Here is a 20,799-nt window from a genome sequence, read left to right as displayed (position 1 = left end):
TTACAAGCCTTCGACGGGCGCACACATCGTTCAGCCGCTAAGTACGGCGCAACCCCATTCTGCCAGCCGCCGTGAAGCATGGCGCCCGACACTCGACATATTTCTCCAGCCATCCGGCGTCCCCGATACGTCGTTGTCGTCGTCATGGCGGCTCCAGCGCCACGTGAAGGGTGTGTGTGCTTGGAAACTGCATAATGCATCATTCACTCGTGGAGCCCTCGCCATCCGGTCCCGGCTAGGAAAACCTATTCCCTGCGCCGGACGGTGCTGCGGTCAATCAAACCAAATCGGGCACCCGACACAACCGCGTACATTGTACGTGCATTTTGAACTGAAGCTGTTGCGAAAGATCGACGACTTTAACTTTGCCAACCCTCTAGTGGAGTTGGCTAGGAGTTGTATAAACAGAATTTCATTCATTCAAAGAGACATGTTACAGTGCAGAGAAATTGGGTAATATCTCTATTGGAAGCCAGCGATGTTGTGATGCGATCTACATCATTTGACACCAAAGAATCATCTGTGGAACAATTAATAGGTCCATGGATAAACTGACTACCATGCCCGCTTGATTCGACGTTGTTGTATATTTAGTCTATTGAGATATGTCCAGTAACTTGTTGGCGATGATTAAGGAATCATTCACAATCTGGAAGGCTACCTCCGATGCATTATTGCCAAATATAAATTAGAATCTTATACATAAAAACAAAGTTGCGTTCCAATGATCGTTCATCAATCAAATCGTCTACCGAATGTTTATAAAGGTTCTCGGAGGCTCCACGTATTTCGAATAGTCATCGGATGAAATGGGTATTTAAAATGTTATTTATATCACGGTTAAATAATTCTGAATGTTGGTCGCTCGAAGAGCTACGCATCGTAGGTTTTCGAGCACTTTTTTCTGGGGTCAAGTTCAAGTACAAAATATTGAACAGTATGAAGAGATGATTCAACCATGTTCTATTAAAGGCTGTTGAGAGTTAATTTTCGAACTATACCACTTTCAGTGAGATAGTATGAAGCTTTCCGTATTTTATTCTCCATTCTCCGCGCAAAACAAAAGCCATTCCCAAGACGTATCCCCCAACAGTTGTTACATCAAATGGGTCTTCATAACCGAAGACTGTTTGCCATGTGCGTTTCCACCAAGTGCAAAACCTTTCGAATCGATGCGCAAAAGTCTACCTCCCCGATGGGCGGCCGTCTGCCAGCAAAGCTCGTCAATCACTCCCACTCGAGTCGCGGCCAATGTTGATGTACGACGAACGAGCCCCACGGTTGATGGGTTGAGGGGCGCTAAAAATAGTCCCCGGTCACGTTTGGGACGCACGACGCAACGACCGTGGTCTGCTGTGCGAATCGCGCAAAACTGCAACAATGCAAGACCACCGCCGGGAACGGAAACGAAGCGCATTCTCGATGCGACGTTTGTTTTTTTTTCTTTAATTTTAACTGCTTTTCACGATAATCGTTTCGCGGGCTGTGGGAAGCACGGCTTCCGAGTGCATACCGCTCGAAGTGCAGCACGGAAAGGCGAACCAAACCAAAACAGTTCAGCGATCGCCCAGCTCGAGCTTCGAACGGCGCTTTTAGCGCTGCTTTCGACACGCTGGCTTTTATGGGGACTGCCTGTGGTGATGGCCGGACATAATCTCCGCTTCCAACCCACAGCCAGGGTTGGGTTATTGGGCGATTTGGCCGCTTTTGGACGCGACGAGCCTCGTTACCAGGCGGCAGTAGTTACGAATTTTACGATGTTTACGATTTATGCCCACAGTTTCCTCTATATGGACCGCCGCCGTGAAGGCAGATAATGGTGGTTGCAGATAATTTACTAGTAGTTGCTTTGGCTACTCGACGATAAAACCGGAGAGTAATGAGATCCCAGCAAGTTAATAATCTTATTAAAACTTAACGCACACTTCAAGGATCCAATCGGCAAATAATAGGTATAAATGCAGCAACCCTCCGGGCATCGGCGCTACGGCACATAAACGGCACTTTAATTTTATTTGGCCATTTCCCACGGGGAGGCCACCCGGAGGCCCCTTAAACGGTCTATTGGTTTTGCAGTGCCACCACGCGCTTTCATTAGTATCATTTGCCAGCATTAAGCAAACATTCACCGGCTTCACGCACGCACGAAATGCCCGTTATCATTCGCCGCGAGCGAGCAAATGATATGGAATTTCCTAACGAAATTATGCTTAATTCCAGTGGCAATCGCGGCGACGCGCAATTATCCTGGCGACCGTGACCGTGGCGGCTACCGGTTGATCGTGAGCCGGCCAAACCAACGCGCACACTGTGGCGAAGGATATTGGTTCCCCTTCCCGCGGGGTATCCTTCCGAAGGATGTTGGCCCCCGCCGATCGATCGGAAGCGGATCGGTTCAAGATCGTTCGGGTGCGTGGAATCGATCCGGCCGACGCGACGACGACGACGACGACGGCGTGTGCAATTATTTGTCCATTAGAGTGAGTCCGCGAGTCCGTGGGAGTGGGCCGGCCCCCGGGGGTTGTAATTGAGAAATTATGTAAATGGTAATTAAATTCAAATTAATGTCAACAGTGTGCGGGCCGTACGAGGGTAGCGACGACGAGTGTGCCGGTTGATTGAAATAAGCGGAAAGGTGGCTTGGGCACTGGTTTTCTTACCTCGGACGGGAACGGGGAAATATTGCCACCCGCGTGATGGTAAAGGCCTGGGCTCAGGCGCATCAGGCGAGAGATGGAGGATGCGTTGCTTCCGTTGCTGCAGGTACTGCCCTGGCTGGCCGGGGTGCCCGGGCTGGTCACTTCCATCAGCTGCGTCAGGATGGGCGAGTGATCTGACAGGCAATAGAGAGATGGATCGATTCTACAGCCACTCAAATTTATTTGAAGCGTTTTTGGAAAACTTTTAGTTTTACCCCATTGTCTCCTGAGTTAGTTCCCCTGTTTATGTAGTATTTTAATTTCAATTTCAAAGTTTCTTAATTTTTAGTCTATTACACGCGTTCAAAGATTCTAAATTAGCCTTTTTCGATATTTTAAGGTATGTGAACGCCCGAAGTTATGCAATCGCCATTGCAACTGCTCGGATATCAGTTAAAGTTATGACTTTTGAATAGACAGTCATCTGCAAGTACCAACATTCTATTGTAACCAAATTCAATTGTAACCTATTGTAACCAATAAAAATTCTATTGTGTACCAAAATAATATTGATTAGTTAATATTATCTACTTCCTGATAAGTTAGGCCACACAATTGTCTTCTTTTCACACTATTTTCCTTGTCAAACCAATTACTTCTTTCTAACTGTTTTTATCTTTCGGCAAATTTTTCATTTCACTTATTCTGATCTTATTTCTCATTTTTGATGCTTGCTTGTGCTTCTCGAAGGACATCAGTGCTCTCATTGGTCCTGGATCAACATTTTCGATATTTTCAATCTCCAATCTTTTAAAGATCAGATAAAATCTATTAGTTCTCCAATGGTATACAATATGAAAATATTATCGTTTGAAGACAGTGCAAACGATCGCTTTAAATCAATAAAGGTGAAAAAGGTAAAGGTAAAGAGCAATTTTTATCTTTTTTTTATCTTTGACAGGAACATTAACAATTCAACTATACATTTTAAACCTACTTCATTCATCGAAGCACTTAAAATGAAAGAGATAGAGTGAAAAATACAACGTTCTTGTAGTAATTCGACTTACCGGGACTGTGGAGCTGCAGCATGGGCGACTCCATCGTGTCGAACTCCGGAAACGTCGAATGGTGCTGATGGAAATCGTTCATCCGAGGGCTACCGGAGGGCCCGAATCCGGTAGTAACCGGGGCCGTCGCTGCCTGAGGCATCTCTGGCGATGTAAGGCCCCCGAACGATGCCCGCGGACTCGGAATTGACAGCTTCAGTGGGGCTTGCCGTTTGCCAGGAGGTAGTTCCGAGTTGCGCCGCGGAATCAGTGGCAGAATGAGGACATCCTCCTCGGTCGGCATGTCGGCAGGGGGGGAAGTGCCAACCCTGGCGCTACCATTTGACAGCGTGGGTAGTCGAAGGTTCGAGAATGGACTCGCCATATTTTCACTTTCACTACGACCAGTCGCCGCGTGTCGGCAAATGCGCAACTCACGCAGTAACACTACCCGTAACACGGGCCACCAGAAACGAATTCTTCCGTCGGCTCTAGTTTATTCCCCTGCGGTGGGATTCAAACGGTAAACATGAAAACCATTTCGGAATGGATGCTGCGGGCCATGCTCGGTGGTGCCGTTTCGCGGAAAATCGACCTAGTGTTTACACGCCACCAAGAAACGATCGCGGTTGAGAGCGTTTCGTTTCGACCAGGAATCGGTTACTGTGCGTTTGTTTAAGAAGCGTCCGGTTTATAGGCGATTTCTAAAATAAGTCCTAATATTTTTTTGGAAAACGAACTTCAATTATTTGCATAAAAATTACAACACAAATGGACGCTGCTCAACGCTTAAACAACCCCGATTTTTAATAATGGCTAGCTTAAAAGCGGATTAACGATAGATTTAACGATAGCGGATTAAAAGCGAAGGACGACCGTCCGTTGGGTGCCGAATGTTCGAAGAACTTTACAAGATTGCTGACCCCACAAGGCAGCAGATGCAATATTTTAACCATGTCTTTCCAAACCGGCGCATTTCGGCACCGATATTTATTCCTTGATCGAGCTCAACCTTCGCTCGTCACGCTCGGGAGCTTCACCCGGGCCCCGGGAAATTCGCTCTCAAAACATGTCTCATGTTCGTTTCGCTATATTTTTGCTGAATAAAAAGATCGCGGCGGTAATAAAAAATTTATACACGACCCACCGGAACCATCAGTCGATGCGCCATCACATGCGCGGCCAATATTTTATGTTCGCCCGAAGCCAAACATTCTAATCCCGACCGATTGCTTGCCAGACGATGGAGGAAGCCGGTCGCGGATCGCACATTTTCGTGCGTATCCGTGCGTGGTTGCCCTTCGAAAATCTTCACTTCCTCTGACGGACCTGACAGACAGCTAAACCTCTCGACGACGACGACGTCGATGGTCCGCGTGACCTTTGGCTGGCCACGTTCCATCCCTTTTCCCGGCGCGGCCCGGACGGACCAACGGAGGGAGGACTCAGTTTGTTGTTTATTTTGGGGTCCAACATTCGGCGTGTGGGAACGCCGCACATTCTCACGCCGATTGACCGTCGTGCCGATTTTACTTTTGTTTGTTTTATGCTAAAAATAGCGGAAAAATTACCGCCCGACCGAGCGGTTCCCAATATGAATGGGTGTTTTCATTCTTTTTTTGCGATCCACGAAGGTTTGCATCTCGCAAAAGTCCAGGACCGCGTGCTCCAGCCGATCCAGTTGGGTGATCGTTGATTCAAACGGCAAACCGGCTAAACCCGAACCGAGAACCTATTTGGCAAAAACGAACCGCAAAAAAAACGCCATAAGATCGTCGAAAGAGTTGGCGCACGTGCGTCAAAAAACCGACCCAATTTCCCTTTCGATTCGGGGCTGACACTCCGCTTCATTGCGTTAATTGGACGATGGATGGCAGAACGGAAGGCGGCCAAAATAAATAGCATCAAACGAATGGTGCTCCGTCCGGTGCTGGCCAAGATAAATCAAAATTAAAATCAACCCCAACCCCGGGCGCAGTCCTTGGGCGGTTTTAAATTTGAATACAATGAACACCAGCCGCCAGCCGTTTGCTTCATTTTTCAACGGGCAGCCCCTGCAAACCGGAGGGTATTCCGCGTGTCTCGTTAATTAATGGCACAACATGCGTTTAGCGGTAGCCGCTGGGGAAAACCGGAAAGTCGAGCGAAAGCCCCGCTAGGCAACCTTCATCCGTGCCGCGGGGGGGAGACCATGAGCTTTAATTTAGCGACGGCGGCACAGGCCACCGGCGTAAAGTGAAACATCACCAAATGTCAGCGTGGGTGAGCACAGCGCCCAGAGGGGCTCTTGAGCATAACGATCGCTCGCCGACTGCACCGGAAGCGTGTGGGAGGTTGGCCAAAGTGGTTAAGCATTAGTAAAGTTCGAAGCACACACCGGCTGACATTTGCCTGCTTTTATCGCCCCCCCTCGGCAAGCCTCAAACAGGACCAAGCGGGGAGCGCACGCGCCCACCATAAAACCTTCGGTCGGTCGTCATCGGCGGTGGTGGCTCAGGCGGCGCACACGTTGGAGGCACGTGAAACTTCACGTTGCTCTCCAAAGAAAGGAATACGCAAGGCACGGAAAAGGGAGAAAAAACAAAGATCACACACGCGGGCAACACCACAAAGAAGAAAAAACGCAAAACAAACTCCGTTCGGTCGGGGAGGCGGCCTTCGGGACCCGTGGCTCGCTTTTGGACGCGACACGTGTCACGTTGACGACACGTGTCACGTTCGTTGTGAGACGCACCTTGCGCACGCACGGCGTATCGATCAATCGACGATCGTGCACTCATCCGCGGCGCCGCGATGTGAGAAACGATCAACAAACCCCGATATCGTCGGCCGAATTCGCGGAACAAATCACACGCAAACACTCAAACGCACGCAGGTCGCGATCGCGCCCGAAATGGTGTTTTATCGGCGAAGGAATGCGAGAAAGGGATCTCAGCCGCGCCGCGTTGACGTCCGATCGCGTTCATCGATGCCGACCGAATGCGCGAACGCGAGAGCCAGAACCGCGCGAAGCTGGCGACGAAAACGACGCCCGAAGCGCCAACGACGAGGACGGCGCGACGATCGTCGATCGATCAAATGTTGATCCAATAATTATTAAATAAAAATACTAAAAATTATCATTCTACCTCCATCATTTAAATGATGTACATTCTCCAGTGCGATAGAACTGTGTCCGATCAGAAGGATCTATCGATCAAAACTGCGCGATCAAACTGACGTACCCGAGCCGATCCGGCTCGATCGTGCAGCCGACCCGACTCTGTTCACTCTGTTTGGCGCCATCTGTTGCGGCAAAACAGGCACATGTGGGAAAATGAGAAAAACACGAACCCATTAAAGGAAACAGAAACATGTTTTTTTGAGACGTGCAAATTGCTTCAGAGGTGCCAAACCAGCATGCTTTTAGAACGGTTAGCGATCAAATCAACGGTTCAACTATCAAAGAATTGCCGGCCGGAGAATGATGTACGGTGTTGACCGCGCGCGGCCCCAAATTGAACGATAAATTAGCATTTCATTTGTCCTGACACACCACCATTGGATCGTCCGTGTTGGTCGCCTGACCGCCACCGGACCACCGGGATGAGTTTATTGATTTAATTTTTGTAGCGCATCGTTCGCTCTGGGGGCGCATACTGCGAATGCTATTTGTCACCGATCGTGTCAGCCCCGCGCGAAATGCCGCCGGAATGGCAATGGAGTGAAATTGATTGCAGAAATGGTTTAACCAGACCCCGCGAGCCGTGCATACTTTGTACTGCATAATTGGTTTGGTGCTCATAATTTTATGATCGGTAGCGGATCCGTTCATCTCATCCGCTGTGCTACGATCTGCTTTATCGGGGTTAAAATATTCAACCCTACGGCATGTTATAGGGACGCTAGAAACACAGCGGAATTTTGCCGCAATTGGAGACAATAAAAGTTATATTTCTCTCTCCCGATCATGCCAGAGTGGCGCCATCCGGGAAGCTAGGTTCCGACGAGCAATAAAATGGACGGTGCAACATCATTTGCTTCACTAGGCCAATTTAGTAATTTCTCTTTAATGCTACAAATGTTAACATCTCGCTCCACTTCAGTCCGTGCTTCAGTCTCACAATTCACAGCACAGCCCTGCGTGAAGCCTAGTTTTGTGATCGAGCGATCGTTGACGATCTGGTCGAACGTGACCTTACGAGGGAGCCCACCCGGGGAGGGGGGTCGGGTGGAGATCATAAATATGTATTTAGACAGCGGCGAGCGGGTGCTAAATTATTGGCGACACTCAAAAGTGCAACACGATCGCATAGCGAAACGGGTGGTGAACGAACGGAGCTATCATCATCCGCGACGAATTGATAATTGCTGTGCCCACCATCCACGGTGGCGGCCACGGCTATGGGAACGCATCACGCAAACATTGCGTTCGATTTCGGACCCCGTCCGATCGATCGAGTGGGGCTATGTTTACGCTCCAAGCGCTCCGGGCGCTTTACGCATTTCCATTTTAATTACCGCGTTCGCTGGTGGCGTTGCTGAAACGATTTATTAATTTCAAATGCCTTCGGCAACGCCAAGCCACGCCTGTGGATTTTTGCGCGTTGCGTCTATCGGGCGTTATTTCAGCTCTAAGGCCATTCACTAGTGTCTCGCCGCCGGGTGCGAGGTTTGTTGAGAGGAAGAGAAAAGGATCTCCTTCAACTCTGGACCGCAAGCTGGTGGTGGTAGAAAATCTGAAATGATCGATTGATCTGATGCCTGCATGCTCGGTGACGACAAGGCACAGGCACCGGGCTGATACCGGAGCCTCGTATTTCGATTGGACCGACAATTTGATTGTCACCGAAGGTTTCAGTACGCTAAGCCCTGGGCCATAATTAGCTGTCCTCGGAGATCACCGTCGTTAGCTGCAAAATTATATCGACATGCCCTCTCAATGCCACTTGCTTGGGTGCGATGCGATAAAAGTATTTGATAAAAACGAAAACGATAACTTCTTAAATTGAAGAAAAAAAACAGTTCAACATTGAATTATGTAGAAATAGTAAAAATTCGAAAGGCAGCGCAAGACTGCCTAGTCTACCTAGAACACCCGTTTCCCGCCAGCGTTAACCTTGCGCGTAAAGGTTTTATATTTATTTGCAAACACTTCGATACACATTTGGTTTTTATCGCATGCCGGACCGGGCGGGGCGTCCGTCCGGGGAGACCGACCTCGGATTCGCGAAATGAGGCCACTCACGGGGAAGTGCTTCGCGCCGATATTGAGGTCAAAGTTACGGGCGCGCGAGCGCGCAAAAAAACAGATCGTAAAGGGCCAATCCGTTTCGAAACTCGCTCGGGTGTAGCCTGATTTCCGGCTCGGCTCCGGGCTGGTTCGGTTGGGTGCCAAATATTTGAATTTTGCTGTCGGCACTTTTGGCGTTTGGCTTCCAAAATTTACGCTGCCGAAATGTTTACACGCAAAACCGTGAACCGTTTTTGGCGGCACATGGGGTTTTAATGCTTCGTGTTGTTTGGTTATAATTTGGAGTTTTCAGTTTGTGTCTTCTTTTCGTTCGCTTCGGTAGCTGGACTTCGGTGTTGCACGTGTTTCGGCATCAAATGATTTTTTCCCACGAGTGTCATGATCAGCGTAATGGAAAACTTTTTAAAACATTTTTGAAGTGGTATAATGAAATCAATGTATCCTTTCGAAGGTCCTTGAAATGTTCGTCTTCTCAATCGTTCAACACGCATCCTTACCATCACGTTCCATCACATATTCCCATGCTAGGATATCTGGCTTTCACCCAGAAGGCCCAGGTTCGATTCCCGGTATGGGAAGGAGAGATATACTTTTTCGTGTTATTTTGGACCCCAATCTTACGAATCTTTTTACCGAAATACCATCGTAATCGACTAAAGCTTTCGACGATCAATTGCTCTTTTCAGATAGATTAAAATTATACTTGCTATATATAGCATAGTGCAGCATTTCTTTCACGCTTGTATAGAAAAGTCGGTTTTTACATTTTGTACAATCACTGTCCTGTTTATGTATATATTTTCATGTGTATATACCCATTATACATATGCATGTGTTGTGATTCTCTTGAGTGGAGTGTTTCCACTTATTTTGTGTCCTCTTCCGTGTGTTTCGTGTCCGTGTTCCAAGAGTTCTCTGAACGTTGCTCTGAGTTGCTTTTTTATATGTGCTGTAATCCTTTTTCCCTCTTCCATCCTGAATTTACCCTTCACAGCTATCACCATGTGTGTCAAAATATACAAATATATACACGAGAGATTACTGGTTGCTTGTATGCCGGTCATAGATTTAACCCCGAAATCGTTAGCCCGTTTGACCAATCGGTTATCCGTTCGTTCGAAAATGCGCCTTTTGCTTTTAGGGATTAGCAACAAATTTTTAACAATTTATGTTCACAATATATTTTATTGTTGCAGTTTTCTAATACCCATGCCGGAGCGGATGTCGGACCGAGTGTGCCTGGACACAAGGTGCCATCCCCAAATCCGGTGCTTGTATTCGACCATCTTCTTCCAACGCGTGCGTCTGTAAAAAAATTCTTATCCTCCTTATATGGTTGGTTGAGTTCTACCAATAATGTATGACTATGTTTTCTTTTTAATTTTTCCCTGAACATACAGAAAGCATTGCTCGGTGCAGCCGCCGGAGCGTTCGAGCCGCATTGGCATTTTGCACGGTGCGTCCTCTCGGACTCTAATGTACCAAACGGTTCTTCACGTAAACGGCTCTACACTAAGGGATGATACGCCTTGGCGGTATGAACGAACGAGAACGCTGGAAACAATTTTAGGAAAGGACCAGATCGTTGTTCGTTAAATAAACCAACTCCAAAATCTATAACTCTATATGCACAGAAGCCAGAAGAATTTCGTTGGCGGTCAATTAAGCCTCCCCACGCTATTGTCACGATTTTGTCTTAAAATTGGTTGGGTATTGGTTGAGTTTGGTTCCATCTACGATAACTGTTTGCTATTTCCTAAAAAAGTGTTGTTCCTTTTTTGTCATAATTTACCGTTTGCCGCCTGGCCGCCCTGCTTCCGCTGGCGAGTGCAAACTTATCACTAGTGTTACGGTTTTATTTGCAAATTTCTTGCATCACTGCTTTGGTTGGTTGGTTGAAACCGAAAGTTTTCCTTACTGTGCGCTATGTGGTTCGTGAACGGAACGGAACGGCCGCTTTTCATCTTCCGCCGTCCGTCACAAGTGTATAACGTGCTGGCCTTAACGCGATCCCGTAGCAGTGTCAGTTTCGCTTACGGATTTCGCATTTTACAAAACGAGGATAGTTTGAGTGCTGGACTAGGATTAAGTACATTGGTTGCCTCCGGTGTACATCGGATGGGCAGGTATATGGGCAGTAAAAATGCAGGAAGATTGTTCCGTTGTGTTGTGTTGGTCAATGTGTGTCGGTCGGTAACGAAGCGGACTGGAAACGGAATTCTGTTGGAGGGTTGAAGGTGTAGAACAGAACGGCTTTCCCTGGTTCCACATTATCACATTGCCAAGTGGGAAAAACGTGCGACAGAATCAAACTGTAAGCTTCTACAAGGTTTCGAGATGTACAAGTCGTGGGCTCCACAGAGCACAATGAGTGATACAAACCGCGCCCAAGTACGCCTTGATGAAGGACTCGCTTCGTATTTATCGCTATATGTCGTTTAACCATATCATATCCGTGGCGTTGGCCCGTATTATATCGATAGTTGCAGTAGTTTATGCTAATACTCTTCGCTTTTGCTTCCATTGTAAGAACATAATGCTATGTCAATTTCATATGCTCCTACAGCGAATAGCAGCAATACAGTAAAATTGTGGCGACAACATCATCTACGACACGACTATACGGTGGCTCTGGCGTGCCTGTATGCTTCACAAGTACTACATTGCATATGTCCGGCTCTGGAACCTTGACTACCGTGGGTTAAAGACAATCAGTAGTTAACGCTTCAACCGTTGCTAGTGCATCATACAAGCAGAGTATATAATGGTTGTAAAGCTTCGGACTCTACGGTCTGACTTTAGACAGCAGCAGCAATGGCTTTCCTTTATATCATCGTAATGCTCTACTCGGAAACGCTATCTCCCGACCCTCTTTCTCGTTTAGAATAAAAATGTTCGTCCGCAATTTAGTGTACAACTTCAACCCACAACTTCATTTTAACGATAATTATTGTTTGTGCCGCGGCAAATTGTTTTCTTTTCAAACTTTGCGTGTGACTAAATGCATGTAGCTGGTACCTGGGGCCGCCCGTGGGCTCCCCGTTTACAATGTGTTTAATATCGATCATCCGCGTTTGCTTGAGTATGCATCTATCAATAAATAGTGCCCATTTGCACCGGAACTTGCGCCCCCTAATTTGATGCCTTCTTTGCTCTGCTGTGCCCATCATCCTCATTCGGGCGGCAGCCGGATGGTGGGTTTCAAATGACCCGCATTTTCAGTCAACCACCGGTCAGTGTGCCCCAAACCCGATCGACGACAACGGTTCAGCTGCTCGACAGTATTGGTGAGATAGACACTGTTGCCTATAACAGACATCGAAGATGAGTACATAAAAAACAACACCTTTTCCTCCCACATCCGGCACCTTTTCCTCCCCAGGTGGCAGAGTTTCTCCGATAGTGTTAGTGTTACAAGGATCAATTGCTGGATGTTTGGAGCTTCATTTCAACAAACTCATCGCCATATTTACTTGTTTCTGTGGGTTCTTGTGTTGCTTTTACCATAGCGTAGGAACGTTCCTAACAATTTTGAGTTCTAGGCTCTCGCGAGCCGAATTTTATACCAAAGTTTCAAACACACTCGGCAATACACTATGTACACTCGATTATATAATAACAATTGAATATATATAATTGTGTGTTGTTAATTTTGTGTTCAAATTCATCTCTTCATACCGCTTTGTGGCACCGCAGCTTTTCGAGCATTTCTGCTACAGTTTGCAAATGCTCATCCAGGGACACTACTAGTCACATTCGAGGTTCCAAAGAGGCACATCCTTGCGCGTGCCATTTGTCGCTTTTCTTTCCATTTGCACTCCTCTGATGGCTTATGTGTATGTGTATTTCATAAAAAAACGTAGAAAGCAAAAAGAGAAAGGCAAACAAAGGCAGAATACTTACATGAAACAGTAAAATTAACAGAAAAGAAGTCTACAAAAACAGCTAACAAAATGAAGACAAGGCACACAGAAGAAAACGTAACTGGGAATGGTAAAAAATGAAACCAATAGAAAACCGCAAATGTGTTTGTTTGTTGTTTGTATTTGTGTACGTGTCTCGCATTCTCTCTCTCCTCTCATCCGGTTCCACCTCATCCTTGACCGTTCCTCACTCTTCCGTAATCCTACACCGACTGCAGTCCTTTCTCTTATCAAATATACACATTCTTATAAAGCTACGGGGCCGCCGCTGGCATGTTCGATTACTAACCTCTCTCCTAACCGATCGCTATCGTTTACATCTAAATCAGTGCTTAAACTTTGTCCCGTTTGTGGGCGCAGTGTATGTGTGTGTCGGGAGAATAGTGCTTCAGCATTCGTGTCGCTGCGCTCAGTAGATCCAATTAGAGCTGCTGACAATGCGTTTGTCGATACTTTCTCCGCAGGTTTGCTTAAACATGCTGATGCTTTACACAAAGTAAACAGAAGAACACATAGTGTTACGTAATGAAGATGCGCCTCTGATGCACCTTCAAGTGGTTCGTTTCAGTTCTGTCCAACTAATGTATCAATATTTGTTCTAAACACTCTGCCCATCGTAACTAAAGCTATTCAGTTACACAGTTCTCGATTACACTACGGACAATGCATAGTCGACCTACGCGAACCATCGGCCAAACACCGGTAATGTTGGTGGTTCAGTACCGTGCGCTTTTTTGGGGCCTGATAAAGCCTTCATCGAGAGTAAAATTGACTAAAAATAAACACAGAACATAAAAAGAAAATCGCCAATCAAACCAAATAGAACCGAAAACTCAAAAAAGATACGCTAAATCGTTGTTTTCGTAGGATTACTCAAATTTTCCGTCGGAATCGTCGACGAACGACGATTCGGCGTGCAGCAGCGCCATCTAGCGACAGCTATACGGAAGAACGCAACCACACGCACGCAGCCATCGTTTGTGTCCGTGGCTAGTTTTAGCAAAGACATTAACCAGAAGGATTTCAATTTGCGATACATTTTTTACTGTGTTTATGCTGATCACTACGGTTTTCCTTTAATACCTCTAGCGGTTAGTCGTTAGTGCGGCGTAACGTTACTATCATTCCCTTTTCCCAAACTATAGCTGTACACACCCCGAATTGCTTTTTTCTTCTCATGATTTAATAGCAATAGCAACCATACAGTGTCACCATCCATTCCATGATCATTTGCTTTTCGTCATTTCGCTAATTATCTTTTAGCACGCATGCTTCCCTCATTTTAACAACATGTTGCGTGCATGTCGTCTAACATTACCCTAAAACATTTCGCTGCAGCTTCATTCCACGTGCTTGCTGATGTTCGAAGGAGAACTTATACAAAAGCATAAGACATACAAGATTTGTTTTTCTGTGTCGAAAAAAACAATAGTCTAACACGTCTAATTACGTCAATAAAACAGGAAGGAAGAAAACACTAATAATGAGATCTTACGAACATATTTGCGATTCGTCGGCGGCGCAATGACGCTGTGTGTATCCATTTGTAATTTGCTCTTCTCCGCAGTTGCACGTTTCGCACGGCAGCGATGGCTGTATCTTTTTAACTAAAACCCATGGTTGGTTGCAGAACGTCGTGAGGGGATGCCTTCATTGCCCTGTTTCATCAACCTGCGCCTGAATTGGAAGGCTTTCCGACCACCTCTCTCTTTCATTTTGACTGAACACAATTGTTGTAAACTGGCTTATTGATACGCATGTAATCTCCACTGACACTATGCTCGTTTAAAGGTATAGTAATGTATGCGTATTAGTCAACCGTACTATTCCTCCTTCACTCATACTCCCTTTTCCTGTTATGCTTAAACCAATCTTAAGAAATGTAGATACTTTTCTTTTAGAAGCTATAATGGGTAAAAGGATGAGCAGCAGCAGTTTGAGAAATGATTTTGCTAGTTCTGAAATCAATCATATGATGCTTAGAGCCTATTATTTACAATTGCGGGTCGAACGGATGAAATCGTTACATCCCCTTCGCTTGGGGCGTTCGGGATGATCCCCCAGAACACCAGCCTTTGCAAACCTCTGCGTAACTCATCTCATTGCAAATAACACTGCGAAACAGTCTGGTAAGTTGCTCCATTCGTATGTTATGGTTTGAGCGAGCAAGCAAAATACATTTGTAACTCTCTGCAAGAGCATCTTCGTCGCTCTGAACTAATTTGTATAACTAAAACGGTATTCGATAGTATCGTCAAAAGTCAATTTCTAAAGAAAGTATGATGGTGTTCAGCTATCTTGAGAGCCCGCCGCCACCAGACAAGCTACCAGAGTTCAGTAACGTCCATTCATGTCCAAAATTGTTTGTCAGATTTGCTACCGGCTAGGTAGAGATGAGCTATTTAAATTACTTTCCAATTCTTCTCGTGCGTCAGTAGTATTATACTTTGGTTCCGTTGGCGCTACATCACCGTGGTTCTTCCTATTCGCAGTGAAAAAGATGATGCAACTGGTGCTAGGAAGGGATACCGTTGTCACAGTGTTGCCGCTGCTGTTGTTGTTGCTGGCGTACAGTAGACCGTGCGATAGCGATTGTGGTGGGTCGTAACATAACAGCTGAGCCACTGGTTCTCCCACTCGAAGGCTACATCACAACCCCAACAGCGATCGGTCGTGAGCGTTGAATGAGATTAGCCACAGAGCTTCTCAATCGATTGTTGGTGCGATGATGATAGGTTTTCTTGTATCTTTCTTGGCGCCATTTCGATCATTGCTTGGCCTGAAAGGGAGGATGGTCGTTGTCATCGCTTTCGCACATCAATCCATTTTACGCGGCCATCGCTTCATTGTGTCATTCCCATTGGTGCGGCGACGGTGGCAGTTCGGATGGGTGTGCTACGGTGGAGCTATGGGTTTTGTAGTGCAGGGTTGTTGGGAAGAAAAGGTAAACAAGAATTTGCTTGAGTAAATACAATTCGGAGCTGAGGACTAAAATCAAAAAAACATGTGCACAATAAAAATAATGTCGTTATACGATTAGGGAGAGAAAACTCATTCCAATATTAGTGCATAGAGAGCATGCTCACGGGCAAACCGGGTACAGTATAAACAGAAACACACAACGCATACGAATACAGTATCCTATTGGTTGTTAGACACGTGGAAGTCATTGGTCGCATTCAATTGTACAACATTCTTCGGTAGACAGTTAAGCAAATCTAACGCCATTGGACAAAGGGAGCATCCAAATGCCATTATCAAAGAGTTTATAATTTCTGTTCGAATTAAATCAAACTGCTCTTTGAACCATGGTTTTTGGAAGGCGAATATCACATAAGCTTTGGCAGTTTGCAAGGTTAAACAGGCACCTTTTTCATTGCCTCTTCATTTTAGGGTTTAAAGTTATGATTCTGTTAATATTAAAAAGCTAGTTATCGGACAGCAGGCTCTGTTCTTAAATATACAACTTAAAATTATTGTTTTTTTTTTGCTAATAAGAGAAGTATGTGACGAATGTGGAATGTTAGCGGTACAGAGTAGAAGTAAATGTGGATATTTTGCTTCAAACCCGATGGTTCGTTTTGAGGTAGATACCCTGCGCGGGCTACCAGTTCTCCCTCGTGAGGACTGCCGACTGGCGGAAGCATGACTATTGCAAGGGCGCGTTTGGGGTGGAAGTTAGACAGGCAGGGCGGTCGCGTGGTGAGAGGATTGATTTGCCAAAACAGTATCAAACGGCATGTGGATGAAGGGGTAAGTGAAGCGCATACAAAGAAAGAAAGGTAGATAGAAAGAGCACTGAGCTTATGCCGAAGAGCAAGGCGTTGGTGTAAGGACACCAGACAGCGGTGAAGCGTTGGAGCATTTTGTTGTTGTTTCATTAAATGATTAGTAGAAATGTAATCAAAATTGCGAAATAAGTGGGACCATCTGTTGGTCTCTCTCAACCGTTTATGAATTCTGACTATACAGAAGTGACTACATAGAACGTTTATAGTACAATAGTGGAAAAATGTTAAATGTTGTATTTAAATAAACTTTACTTTACTATGTTTAGCCATTCATCATTTCGAGTGATCTGATGCTGAGCAATTTCCTTTCAAGTTTATAACAGAACGATAAATATTGTGCTGATAAAAACTCCAGGGACTTGAGGTTGAATACAATCAGTTCGAAACGAAAACGAGTTTACTAAAAGAATAATATCAAACAATGCAAAGTACAGGAACAGGATCAAACGAAAGTGAAAAACTCAACTTGGTGTAATTTTCATAGTTTTTCTAAGATTTGGGCTCGCTTGCAGTGTCGCATTCGCATTCGCAATCACAAAAGTAAACACAAGAGAAACGACATCCAGCAACAGTGTTGGGTAGGTGGTTAGGTTAGTGTGTCAGGCCAACCAAATGCACGAGATGAAATGGTTGGAAGGCGTTAATAAAATTGAAACACAAACAAACATATGAACAAATGCATCGCAATGAATAGAAACGAAAAGGCAAAAGAAAGAGAAAGCACGAGGGAACAGCACTGGCAAGGCGAGCGGTGAAGGGAAACAGAGACAGACAGAGAGAGAGAGGGAGAGACAGGTTACGCGATTAATGAATGAAGTGACTAATAAAATGGGACACGATGAAATGGGGAAAGCAAATAAAACAAAAGTAGACTTGAAACTGTTGGAAACAGACACACACCTATTGATGACGGTGTTTGAAGAATTGATCATCGGTTCCAATCAATTGCGCCATCCTCGTGGGCCCGTACCCCACTAGAGAAAAGGGGAGAGAGTGTGCGTCGTGCAGGAGAGTCGACATGGCCCGGTGTGGAGGGCCACCACACCAACACTTCTCTAAATAGCAAGGACCGTGAAGGTGCTAAGCCGTCATGTCACACGGCCTTAGCCCCACCGTCGTCCTTCGTCGGCAGTTTCGGGGGACGTAGTCGTTGTCGTCGTCGTCATCGTCATCGTTGGACGAGAAGAGAGGATTTAACAAAGTCGGGTGACCTCTTCCCGATCGAAAGGCTGAGTTCTCGGTTCTTTTAGAGCTATTCGGAGTGGGCGAAGTAGAGTAGGCGGAGTAGACCGAAAACCGGGTCGCGCCCTCAGTTGGTCGTCGCTCGGCTTACAGTCGCTGTTCGCAGATCGGTTCAGATATTGCTCTTAAGGCTAACCAGTAACAGTGAAGTGGTGCTGAAGACGGTGCCGGCAGTAGAGTGGTGACGATAGTAGAGGTGATGACGGCAGCCGTCACTGTCGTGGCAGTAGCGATGACTGGTGGGCGATGGTGGCAGAGTGGCGGTGGTGGTGGTGCATCGTGGGACAAAAAGTTGGTGGCCACAAGTGAGAGAGGTGCAAAGACTGTATTCACAAGAACCGCAGGGACTGCAGTCATTAAACAAGCCCACCGGAAACGGCGAACGGTCTCCGGGAAAATCCGGGAGTGCGCTCCGTTCCGTGCTGCTCCGTGTTTTTGCCAAACACATATTTAAAGGCCAGTTTGCTGTGTTTCTCGACCTTTTAGCATCGTTTTTCGAATTCACTCTTCTCACGTTCGTGTTACACTCGAAACAGTGCACTATGTGGTGCACTGGCGGTGGCGATGGAGGCGCCCAATGCCCGGTGCTACTCCGTGTTTTGTATTATCGTTGCGCTGTGTTGCTGAACGGTTGTCGGTTCGCACCGATCGTTCAGCATCCTTCTTCTTCCTTCCGGCACCACAAGAGCGCACCACCATTAAGCTACCCACAGGATTGACTTTGCCCACCTGCTTGCTACTGATGATGATTGGATGATGGTGATATGTGATGATTATTGCTGTTGTCAAACGAAACACAATGGCAAGAGTGAGTTTCGACAAGAACAGAAAAAGAAACGATCGGACAGAAGACGACAAAGCAAGAGGGAGTGTGAAACAGAGACAGTGAGAAAGAGAGGGAACATTTAGGAAGTGAAGTAAAAACACAAAACAAACACAGGAAGTGGTATTAAATGTCTGCGTCAGCAGGGCCCACGGAGGACAGGCCTTGTGCCGCAGTCCCGAAATTCCAATGGGAGTATTTAGTTCGGTTCTTAGTGTTTTCAGATTTTGTCCTTCTCTCGCAGGGAATTGTGAGGGGCTGTTGGGACTGTGAATTTTGACAACAAAAAAACAAAAGAAACCAATCGGGAAAAACAAAGAAAGAGAGAGCGAGACAGTGGAAAAACTAATTTCGGCTAGAGCAAAAACTGATTTCCCTAACCAGGAGCGATTCCTTGCTTCTCGATCTTGCATCCCGATCCGATCCGTATCTCTAAACATTCCACTTTCGTCACTACTCAAAAAGGGGTTTGCGGTAATAAAAAACAACGAAATCAACAGCAAAACAGTGCGCCGCGCAAAAACCACCACACATTTTCGATTCGCACTCAGCAAACTTCAGCGGGGACAGCTACGCACACGGCGGCTTCAGCTTCTAACTACAACGCGACCCTCTCCCTACTTCCGGGCGGCTAGTATTCCTAGAAATTCCTTGTTGCGTCGCCAGCCCGAGCCCGTACCGCGCAAAACAAACAACGATTTACCTCAACTGGAAGCTAATCTTTGTGCCAATCAATACAGCCACAACGAAAACCGCAACCCATCCCGTGTGGCAAGGATGAGCTGAGTGTTTGATCCGAAAATTAAGAAAAAGGACACATCATATACGGATAATTCGACACTACGTTTTTGGAACACGATGAAGATAACAAATCATAAAAGAACACACTTGGAGAGGGTCGGATGGCATGCACGCACAGACGCAAACACACACACACACGCACGTACACGTGGAGCCCGCGGTCCTGGCTCGGACCCACTTACCTGGCGAAGCTTTTGAATGCGGCGCTCTGGGGGTTTATGCACAGCGGCACCCGACCGGTTTGCAGCTGTTCGGCAATGAATTTGTGCATCTCCTCTGCGAAAGCGTATAGAGGGAATGAATGAGAGAGTTAAGAGACACTATTTAAGGATGACCACCGAGCAGGGTACGCTGCTCGGTCACACATAGGGTGGAGACGGCGGCGTACCTTTCACCTGCTGCACGGATGTCAGCTTGCGCTCCCAGAGATCATCGAACGCTTGGGTGGCGGATGGTTCGAACTCGCCCGTATACTGGCGCATCCCGGCGGAGGTAGTGTAGCAGCACTTGCACATACAGGAATGGTAACGCAGTCGACCCTCGTCGACGTATGGATGGGCCAGGGCATCGATCACGGATATTCTCTTGTCCTGCGCGAAAGAAGAGACGGTGAGAAATCAGGTTACTCTCGATCATACACATAATAACAGGAGCCAGTTGTTGTCGATTATCGTGGTTTGGTTTTTCATGAATTCCTTCCAGTCGGCCAAATTGTCAACAAAGAATACTTTTTGAGACTTCGTGCGTCGTGGAGTGATAATTCGTAATTTTCGCTTCGCTAGGAAGTTTTTGCATCACATTGTCGTGATCATTTCACCACAAGCTCGACCTAGATCGTTCTGACATAATCGTATTCGCCTGACTTAGCACCACGTGACATCGCTCAACTCAAGTGGCCGGTTCTATATGGTTTTAGCCCGATATTTTTTGGCCACAGTACTGTGGAAGACGTATTTTTCACTAGACACGTGATTTGGTTGAGGACTAATGTCGGACGGCTGTGCTTGTAAGGCGCCACCCACTCGGCATGGCCAGATGACTCAGATGAAGTGGGTTGAAAGCGGGTGACCTCCCGCTATGCTATTTGCTGTCAAATGCACGCAGTGTGCCATCGTGGCACGTGCTTTCGGTGGCGTTACGCACTCGCGCTGGAGAGAAGCAATCGATTGTGATTGATTAAACTCACAGTGCGAGCCCCACAACCGGAACACCCCGTTACCCAATGAAGCACACACAACACACATGGCGATTCACTTCGCCTCCCATTATGGCACCGGAAGGCGCCGGTGCGAATGTGT

The 20,799-nt window shown here is 46.5% G+C and overlaps 1 protein-coding gene across 1 annotated transcript in view; it reads right to left on the bottom strand.

Moving 5' to 3' along the window:
- Positions 1–12,986: 12,986 nt before the first annotated feature.
- The window catches only part of LOC131206134 (serine/threonine-protein kinase NLK), a 62,979-nt gene continuing 55,166 nt past the window's right edge, over positions 12,987–20,799 (bottom strand). Inside the window, exons 7-9 of the mRNA XM_058198555.1 lie at positions 19,890–20,091; positions 19,684–19,777; positions 12,987–15,750 (exon numbers count right to left, since the gene is read on the bottom strand). Of these exons, the coding sequence (XP_058054538.1) occupies positions 15,696–15,750; positions 19,684–19,777; positions 19,890–20,091 (351 nt within the window). The 3' untranslated portion in view covers positions 12,987–15,695. The remainder of the gene's footprint in view (positions 15,751–19,683; positions 19,778–19,889; positions 20,092–20,799) is intronic.

The sequence above is a fragment of the Anopheles bellator genome, chromosome 1, assembly GCF_943735745.2.
Source record: "Anopheles bellator chromosome 1, idAnoBellAS_SP24_06.2, whole genome shotgun sequence".
Lineage (NCBI taxonomy): Eukaryota > Metazoa > Arthropoda > Insecta > Diptera > Culicidae > Anopheles > Anopheles bellator.
The sequence above is the reverse complement of the archived record's forward strand: the minus strand, read 5'-3'. Positions and strand labels throughout refer to the sequence as shown.